This window comes from Chrysemys picta, chromosome 19, assembly GCF_011386835.1.
Source record: "Chrysemys picta bellii isolate R12L10 chromosome 19, ASM1138683v2, whole genome shotgun sequence".
In the NCBI taxonomy this organism is placed as follows: domain Eukaryota; kingdom Metazoa; phylum Chordata; order Testudines; family Emydidae; genus Chrysemys; species Chrysemys picta.
In genome coordinates this window covers 8,313,914-8,323,996 of record NC_088809.1, presented here as the reverse complement: position 1 = coordinate 8,323,996, position 10,083 = coordinate 8,313,914, and the positions used below count along the sequence as shown (strand labels likewise).

Below are 10,083 nucleotides of genomic sequence, written 5' to 3'. Positions count from 1 at the left end.
CTCACACACATTACTTCAGTGTTTGTGCCTCACTTTCCTCATCTGTAAATCAGGGACAATTGCCTATTATATCAAGAAGCTGCCCAAATTCACGGCCTGCCCTACAATTTATGCAGCTAATCCCATTAATGTCAATGGAGCCCCTCCAGTTTATACAGGCTGCATGAATCCACCTTGGGCTAGTTCTTTCCTGGATAATACCACCCTTTGGGTAATAGTGTATACCTCTAAAAGGCTTAATTCTGATGATTGATTTATCTATAATACATCATCAGCGCGAGACTCAGTTGTAACATAGTACACAAAACATGCCATTGTCCAAGATAGAAAATGGGGTTCAGTAGCAGACTCAATGCATTTGCAGTCAGACAGTGTGGACGTACAGAAATCTCCCTTCCTGGCATAGTGCTAGACCTTCAGTATATTTGCATCACTTACCTTATTGCTAATACCATTATAGCAAACTAGCAACCTGGATGCAAGGTCCATTCTAGGGAGCGTGTGGTCAAGTTATTAAAGCAGGAGATGTTGGGAGTCAGGATTTGTAGGTTCTAATCCAGGCTCTGCTAATGACTTCCTGTGTGACCTTGGGCAAGTCCCACAGGCCAAAAATTTCAAGCATGGCCAGTGGCTTTGGGTACCTAACTCGAGAAACCTGGAACCTTATTGTCAGAGAGGCAGAGCACCCACAGTTCCTATTGCCTGAAAATAGGATTTCTGGATGCCGCTAGGAGCGAAGAGCCTAGTAATCAACACATCGGCATATACTGTTACTTAAAGTAGCTCAGCAGCCATGGTGGAGCATGGTAGGCAGATGGGCTGCTACATGAACTCCCTCTGGTTAGCTTTCAGGAAGAAAGAGGTCAGCAATTTAGCTCAGCAAAGGTCAGATGGCTGCTCTATAATGGGGTGTAGGATTCCGAGGCAGCTAAAGCCTGGCTCCAGTCATTAATGAGTGTCACAATACCGGAAGCCAGGTTTGCCAGGCATAAGGAAATTATTTGAATGCATGATTTTGTCCTGTGAAGGGCAAATGACAAGGTCACATCTGCTCCTTTTACACAAAACCAGGGGAGGCCTTTCTCAGAACACCACAGTTGTTAGGCGGTAGATTAAGTGGATCAGACAATGCAGTTTAGCTTCTTATGTCCAAGTTTAGCTAGAACCTCTATTATTACATCATCTGCAGTTCTGATTATAACAGTTAAATATCCCTACAGACACCAGATCCTAGGGAACACAGGGGGTTTCTTTTTGATGGATGTTTTGCTTTTTCGGTGCTAGCATGAGACTGCAGTAACAAAAATAAAAAGGCAGGGCCAGTGTTAATATTAGTACAATGCATATGAACAGCAATTTTCATCTGTGTATCTGAAATTACTTTATACACACTAATTAAGGCTCTCAGGCAATGAGGAATATAATGAAAATACATGAAGAAGTGAGAGGAGAGATATGAGAGAGGAAACATTGTCACTGTTGCATGTATTCACTAACAGAAGTACCAAAAAATTAGTTTTCCTCCCCTTCACCCATCTGTCTACTGTGCAATAAAATAAACGGACGTGCTTATGGGGACTTCGCTCCTTTGAATCCCTAGATTCTCTGAAACTTCCACTGTTCACTCATTCAGACTTTCTCAAAACTTGCAATGGTATAAAAGGAAGCTGACCTAAACCTAGACCCATATAAATAGTGAAAATGCTTCAGCTCCATCTAGTGGATAGAAGCCAAGAGAACATGATAGATGCCAACCAAGCTTTCCACAGCGACATTTGCAAACAATCAATATCTCATTACCAACCGTAATCACAAGCCGGTGTTTATTTTTGTGGAAATATACCTCAGTAAGGGACACGCGCTCACTGCACGTGTTGGTGGTACAAAGTCCTAAAAGCCAAAATAATTATTAGTAGTGACCTGCATACACACATGCCCAAAGTAGGAGTGATTGATTGCGTATCTTTTTCATCTAAGCTCCTAACAAAAACCCAAAGCTTTGGATGAAGCTACTGACCTTTTGCTAACTGCTGGAAGGTAAATGCTTGATAAATAATAAATAGCTCACCCCAGGCTTTCACTTAGAACCTTTTAATTAAAATAGTTGAGCTTCTCTAAGGTCACAGTGACTGACGTTTGAGTCTGAACACGGCAAATGCATCCATCAAGTGTTACGTATAAAAAATGGAGCTCTGTTCTCAACAGTATTTTCTCTTGATTGTATAAAATACTTAACTTCATGTCTTTTACTGATGGCCCCGATTCCCCATTACCTATCAGCCCAAACAAATCCTCAGTGCAGTAGAACAACCCCAACTGCTTGTCTCAGCTGGAAGCATCCTCAATATGGAGGTCAGCCAACAAACTGCCATAGACTCCAAAGGCTATTTTTACACTGCAAGCTACCTAAAAGCAATTTCCCTATCTATGCCATGCGAGGGCCAACTACCTCCCTCATCACCAGGGAGACCTGACCCCTGCCTGCTCATTTAACATGTGCACTCACTTATACATTTCTAATCTTTCCAGTTAATTGGGCCATATTACCCACTTCAGAATAATAGCACACATGCACTCCACTGAATTATACAGCTGCCAACCTATGGCTACATGATATTGGAATATGGCACAGTGTCAAATGTCACTGATCACAAATCTGACAGCCAAATAACACTGTTATCATACACATCGCCTTTCTATCTTCCATGTCACAGCAGTTTAGTTTATAAATCAAGTTTGGGCTACACGTAGCACTACTAATCTAACACAGCAACAGTACAGAAGAGATCCTTTCTTATGTATAGTATTACATTGTAAAAGATCCTTTCTTATGTATACTTATCAAAACTGATTGGTAGGGGCTGGAGAGTTATAGCCATTATTCAGTCATGCAGGGGAGAAAAGGGAAGTAATGCCTCCCTTAATCTCCTCCTCAGATTGTGATTCTAATCATGGGGAAGAGAGCCAGGACTACTCACCGGCTACTCCCTACTGTGAGCAAATGGGGGGGGGGGGAGATGAGGCAGAGGAGGCAGGAAATGAGAGAGACCTTGGCTCCCCTCCCCTCCCTCCACTGACTGGCCAGAGCAGCTGGTCAGGGGCACAGTGGGAATAGACTGCTCCTCAAAATGGGCTAACATAATTTCCCCTCTCCCCCAGAGAAGTGGGGGAGAAATATTGACTCCGAGTCTTCATTGCTTCTCTTGTCTGGTCCTGGGGCCATATAACTACATACTCAGGGCAGAATGAGAGGTTTTAATCTAGCCCTGAATTTGCAATCAGATATCTTTATTGCTCATGATGGTTTAGAAGGATGGAGGGGGCAGAGAGCAAAGCTTGTGTAAATAAAGGCTGGACCTTGCTATAGCAGCAGTTTGAAAAGAAAAAACTTCCTCTCATTTCTAAGTTTAGCAATTTGTTACAGAAGTAACCAATAGAGACTAAACAGGAGATCATGTAATCGAACAGATGAATAGTTATATGTGATTTCACTTCATGACTCCTTTCCTTTCACACTAATTTGTTTTTGTTTGGAAACTGCATCTAATTATTTACAGGTGAGGAACATCTTCCACAATAATAAATGCAAAGGGGAGAATATTCAAAATAAACTGTCTCCATAAACATCTTGACAAGGGTCCAGACCAGGACAATGGAGACAACACTGCATTGCAGGAGATGCAGAACTATTGGTCCCTCTCTTGATGAACCCATGACCTTCTCAGCTGTTTATACTAGCAAGTGGCCTAGCAGTAACCACCATAGAAATATTAGTGTAATTTTTTACAACTATGCCATCTAACTTTACAGGAGAACAGTGGTAGGGGGAGCAGTGCTGAAAATTCTTGGTGTAGTTTCACCATTCTACTGTGGCTACATCAATTTGAGCAAAATGCAGTTTTTTCAAAAGAAATGAAACATACAAGAGTTTACACTCAAAAGCATTTTAAACCCCATTTCCTGTTTGCATCCTGTGTCGCCAAAGTACACACAGTCATCATATGAGAAAAAAAATGCTTATGGTACTGCTGCTACAGGTGACAGTGAACTGAAACACATAGAATATTAACAGGAAAAAGCATAGATTACCTAGGCATGAAACACATTGAAAATCCCTTTAAAGGAATCTTGCCATTTTCTAGGGAAGAGGGGGGGATGTCTAATGTTTATTTTTTAAACTGATTGTTAAAATACATAGGATAGATGTTTGAGTAATTGTTTTTGGTTTACATTGAAACACAAAACCCCTAATTGTAAACAGGGGACGTTAACAAATACTGAACAGACATTTTTTGAATACAATTGTTAGCTAATTGGTTAATCTTCAGTACCAGTCCATAGTTGTGTTCATAATTTCTCTCTTCCCCACCTCCCACCCCCAAAACCAAGAGACTCCTCTTTCCCAGGCTATTTCACTAAAAGCTCATGCCTCTGTCTTCTTCAAATAACTATGTGTAATCATGACCTTTTATTTCACAGATGATTATCAACTGCCTTACAGAGTTACAGCAAGGGCCCATTGCAAGATTACATTTATGGGTATTGTTATGGTTTAGCAGAATATGAATAAAGAAAGTAGTGAAGTAGAAGAATGTAACTAGAAGCCAAACAGATGCCCTGTTCAATATATACAGTTAAAGAGTAGGCCTTCTCTACTAAAAGTTAAAAGATGACAGTCGCTGTTTTATGCAGATATTTCAGCAGATAAGGCTACAAAGCATACACCACTTCTACAGTAAAAGAAGAATTGCTTATGTAACAATGATGAGACAGTCACAAAACCATTCATCCTATCCGACGAGAGAAGATAAGCCCCACCGCAACAAAGAAATGACACACTTGAGGAAGGTGTAAGTTTAATTAAAATGTTTAATTGTCTAAGCCATTATTATCTCTAATACATTTTTCATCTCGGAGCGCAATTCAGAAAAAGAATCCTCAAGACCTTTGTAATGTAAAGAATTATTCCTACTTGACAAATGTGGAATTGAGGCAGAAGAGTTAAGTGTCCTGCACAGGGTCACAGGCATCAATGCTGGACAACTAAACCGTGCCTCCCTTGAGTAAATATCTTCTCGTCAAAGAGTCTGTACAGTTTGGATGATTGGCATTCAACAGTTCAGAGGCTATAAACATGTTACGACACGTGCCAAGACAATAATGCTGAGAAACATAGAACTGTTAGGACAAGGGATTTTCCTTCTTCACGTCTGTTGATTCGAGATGGTCCTCCTGGTCTTGCTTCTGTTCCTGTCTCTCCTCCAACATGGTTTGAAGATTCATTTCTTCCACAAGATCCCTGATTTTGGCCTCTTGACGAGTCCGTTGTGCTACCTACAGTTTACAGGAAGATGATCACCATAAAGTACAGCTACAAAGAGTGCTGACTTTCCCCCCAAGGGTTTCATGAAAAGTCAATTAGAAAGCTGTGGTCCCAGTGTGTGCCCCAGAAAAGCCCAATGCATAGACACTTGAAGAAATCAAGCATCAAGACTATAATTTACTATCATCTTAGTCTGAGTTAAGATATGAGGAGATTCAAGGCACTAAATGTGAGAAGCATAAAATGTAAGTGGAAAGGGGTTGCCACCTGTCAGGGATCTGGGAAAGACTGACGGTGGGGGAGGGAGGGGAGGGGGTAGAGAAGAGAAAGAGAGAGAGAAAGGTCACAACTAAACTGAATTTCTCATCTTTCCAACTTTTCTTCACCCAGCAACGATTCTTCTTCCTACTACACTTTAACTTGAACCACATCCTTCTTCCTCCTCAGCAACTTTTGCAGCAGAAAAAAACAGTGCTGGTGCTCAGTTTACCAGTCATAATTATATCCCAGTTATATAGTATATGTTGTATTCTATAACAATATCATGCATACTGCCATAAGAATATTCTATTAGCATATACATTCTTATAAGCATATACATTCTGTACCACAAAGATCACTTATTTCAACACTGCTACCTTTTACAAGCACTGCAGGCACTTAATGTATTAGGAATTGACACATTAGGACCACCTTTATAGGAGAAATATTTTTTATAAATTAAGAACAGTGAAAATATTTCCCCCTGAAGCAGATTAATATGTCAATGTATACTTCAAAGTGACAGAATAGCCCTTATCGTTCTTTACATTCACTGTTTGTGAAAGGTACTGGCTTGACAGATCTGGAGATTGAAATCCTCCATTCAGCCACAGTGCATTCTCTGTCCCAGAAATGTACCTCAACCTTGACATGGTATGACCACTTCTATGGCAGAGAAGGGAGTTAACTCTCCAGGTCTAACTCAATTCTTGACTTTTCTGCTGAAACTTTCAAGAAGGGGGCCCAATTCCTGTCAATTTATGTAGACACCCAGGTGCCATAAAACAGTAATGCCTTTGTCACTAATGACCTGGGATGCATATAAACTAGTGACCTAAAAAGTGGTTCTGTATCCATTTACCAGCCACCTTTCTGAGTTGTTGTTTTTTAAATAGTGCATACATTTGCTGTTCTTTTTCTTCGCAGAATGATCCCCTCTGCTAAAAGCTGCTTTCCTGTTTCTTCAAACAATTTTTCCGGCTCAATTTTTCCTTCTTTTTGCAGTTCATAGAATTTCTCAACAAACCTAGAATTCAAGATGTTTGTTACTTATCAAACAGTAACAAAACATTTTATTCCATTAATTAAACAAACTGAAGACCTAATTCTAACTTAATTCTAACATGGAGCTTACCTCTGGCAGGTGGATTTAAAGTTTAATTGTGACAGTTCAAAGGCTTTTGGACCATTCCCATATGCTTCATAAAATGTCCTATTCAATAAAATAAACACAGTTTGAATTTCTCATTAATCCGTGTATAGGTGATAAGTTCTGGCAGAGAAGTTAATGAACTTGTAAAGCCAGAGAACAGTTAGTTTCGGATAGAACAAAGATGATTTCCCTAACTACTCTTCCCACTCACTATATTTTACATTTACATACTGTTTTTCATTCAAGTATCTCAAAAGTACTTTAACACGCACTTTTTAAACCATTCTACACACCTGTGAGGCACAGAAATATTATCACTTTTTAAAAAGATGGGTTAACTGAAGCACAGAAAGGTAAAATGACTTGCCAACGGTCACGCAACAAATTAATAACCATGACAGGGATAGAACCTGGGTGGCCCTTGCTCCCAGTAACCTGTTATAAACAAGAACCTGTGGCCACTGATACTCAGAATAAATGCAACTATACTAGTTCTTGAACACTGAATTGTTACAAGCATTCTGTTGACACAAAGCGCTTCACAAGAGCTCCAGGTGGTTGAAGTGGTGCTGTAGATGCCTGTTTCCCACTGTAAACCAGCCTTGATCTAAAGTGATGGTTTTCAGGTCTACTTCAGTGATTATAAACACATACATCCACAGACACAAGACTGAAGTATCATGGGCAACAATTTCCCTATTGTACAAATGAACAGCTAAGCACATAAGAGTTAATTAAATATCCCAGAGGTAAACAATGATTAAAGAGCAGTTGTATTTTTCTCCTAATCTATCATTTTAAACATGAAAGAGACACTTTTAAAAATTCTAAACAAATAAATAAGTTACACACAGGAGCAATGGCTCTAGTAAGATGTGACAGCTAGGTACATCTGCTGGATAGCTGTTAGTGCCACCCTCTGCAGTGTACTGCAAATTTCAAAGGGAAACTGAAACCTCTCCTGGGTGTTTCAGGGCATAGATCAGAACTCACGGACACTCTGAGTGGAATACAACAATCTTCAGAAGTTTGAGAGCCGGGGCTCGCATACTGGAGCTTGGAGCTTCAGCCCCGCAGGAGGCACCTGCCCCACTCCTGCTGAAGCCCCAAGGCCCAGCAGGCACGCCCCATGTGGCTGAAGTCCCGAGACCCTCCTCCCCACGGGGCAGAAGTCCCTAGCCCACCACAATGCAGAGGTCCCCCATGGTCACTCCCAGTAGGTGAAGAATGGGAGGAGAGTGTGGGGGTCTCCACGAGTCGCACTTTAACTGTAAAAGAGCTGCATGAGCCATGGTTTGGCCACCCCCGGTGTAGATACTACTGTGACTGTACTACAGGAAAACTTGAAAGAGATGGAAGGCTACGGCACAACTCACGCTCGCATCTCATCCTCTTGGTACAGAATGGGAGGGATGACATCCTTCACTTTGCCATAGCGCTGACCGGGCTCCCGGTAGACGGGCTCCCTCAGCGGAGGGAAAGCGGCATACACATCAAACCACAAGGGTTTCTGAGCCTCGGCCAGCACCCTGGAACGCAGCAGATCCCGTGTCCTGGGAGAGAGATGCAGAGGGAGCAGGAAGAACATGAGCTGGGAACAAGGTGAAAATCAGGCCCGCTGAAAGGCCCAAGAGAGAAGGGACACAGCCTGCCCATAGGAACCTGCACTGCACTGGGCAGTGCAGGGGCACCTGCCCTCCTATAGCCCCTCCCGACACACACAGTACCCACCCCCAGACACACGCCACACACATTATTCCTCCCCTTCCCACACACACACACGCCACACACATTATTCCTCCCCTTCCCACACACACACACACACACCAGTTTCAGGGGGCACCTCCCCGACCCTAAAAGACCCCCCCCCCCGAGGGAACAGCACCTTTCCCCACACGGGGGAGGGAGGTGGAGCCCGCCAACAGGGGCCCCGCAGGCCAGACCGCCTGGCAGCGGGGCGGGGAAGAACCTGCCCTCTCACACCCCAGGCAGTTGGAACCCGCTCGTAGAAGCCCCCAGGGAACGTCCCCAGCCCCGCCCCCAGTGACCCCGTACCGGGTGAACACAGTCCCCAGCTTCTCCAGCCGGCTCCCCGCCATGCTGCCTCCCCACGTCCGTCCTAGGCCGCCCCTAGCAACCGCGGCTCCTAACAACCGCCTCCCCGCCAGCAGGCCCCGGCCCGCACTTTCACCCGGAAGCGGAAGTGAGCGGCCGGCCGGATGACCGAGCTGGTGCCAGGCCCATACAGCCTACGGCCGAGTGGATTCCCGAGACGGCTCCAGGAGCCAGGTAGAGGCAGCCGATGGCCGAGTAGAGCCCGAGGCGGATTAATGAGCCAGGCAGAAGCAGCCAATGCCAGAGTCCTGCTGGGGGAATTCCACGAGCTCCCCCAACCGATGGGGTCTGGATGGGGAGGCTGCTGCGATCCCTTATTTAAAGAGACAGCCCCAGGTCTGAGGCACCCCATGCCGTGGCAGGCTGTCACCCAGGCACCCACACCCTTGCACGGGCATGGCCCCCAAGCTTGTGCTGCTGCCCCCTGTGCTCTGGGCATGGAGGCGCTGAGCTTGCAGGGCGCCCACCCAGCCTCGCGCCTGTGGGGCACAGGGTTGCGTTATGGTTGGACGTATTCCTAGAGCCTGAGGTTTCATCACACGACGTAATCTTTAATTAAAGATTCAGCCTTAATTCCTGGAGAGTCCAGGGCAATCCTGGAGGGTTGGCAACCCTAGCAGTGCATTGACATGCCACAAAGACACCTCCCGGCCAAACCGAGAGGCCGGCACGACCCAGGCGCAGCTCCCGTGGATGCCATGTGGCATTTGGGGATGGTCATATGGGCCAGCCCCTTCTGCTTCCCCAGGAAATCTCCTCACTCAGATGCCAACCCTGTTTTAAATGATCCCAGCTGAGCAGAAGCCCATTTGATATGGCAAGATTTCTGATCCTTAACACGATTTCAGATCCTATGCACGTGCATAGACACAATTTCTGATCCTGTGCGCACAGGATTTCGGAGCCTGTACACACAAGCTCTTTAAACTAATCTCTTCATCAGAGCAGGCTCAAGCTCTGGGCAGAAAGATCAGCTGGAGCATGGAGGACTACTGAGTAGTAACAGAAAGCATGGAGGGCAGTTGGACGTTCCCTGGGGGCTTCTACGAGCGGGTTCCAACTGCCGTTGTAAAAGGACTGGGCTGCTCAGAAAAGATGATCCCTAATTCTGGCTAAGCTGAATTCAGTGTAGGAACCCAAGGGAACACATGATAGAGTCTGTGCTGACCCGGGAGCAGAATGGCCCCATGTGCAAAGTAGAATAGCTCCGGAAGGAGCAGCTCCGATTAGC

At 44.5% G+C, this 10,083-nt stretch overlaps 1 protein-coding gene across 1 annotated transcript; it reads right to left on the bottom strand.

The window, feature by feature from the left end:
* Nucleotides 1-4,851: 4,851 nt before the first annotated feature.
* On the bottom strand, nt 4,852-9,280 carry MRPS23 (mitochondrial ribosomal protein S23). Its single transcript, XM_005298864.5, has 5 exons — nt 8,793-9,280; nt 8,114-8,290; nt 6,720-6,797; nt 6,488-6,611; nt 4,852-5,334 (listed from the first exon to the last, which is right to left on the bottom strand). Exons 1-5 carry the CDS (start codon nt 8,834-8,836, stop codon nt 5,182-5,184), a joined length of 576 nt encoding a protein of 191 aa, XP_005298921.2. The 5' UTR covers nt 8,837-9,280; the 3' UTR covers nt 4,852-5,181.
* Nucleotides 9,281-10,083: the final 803 nt, after the last annotated feature.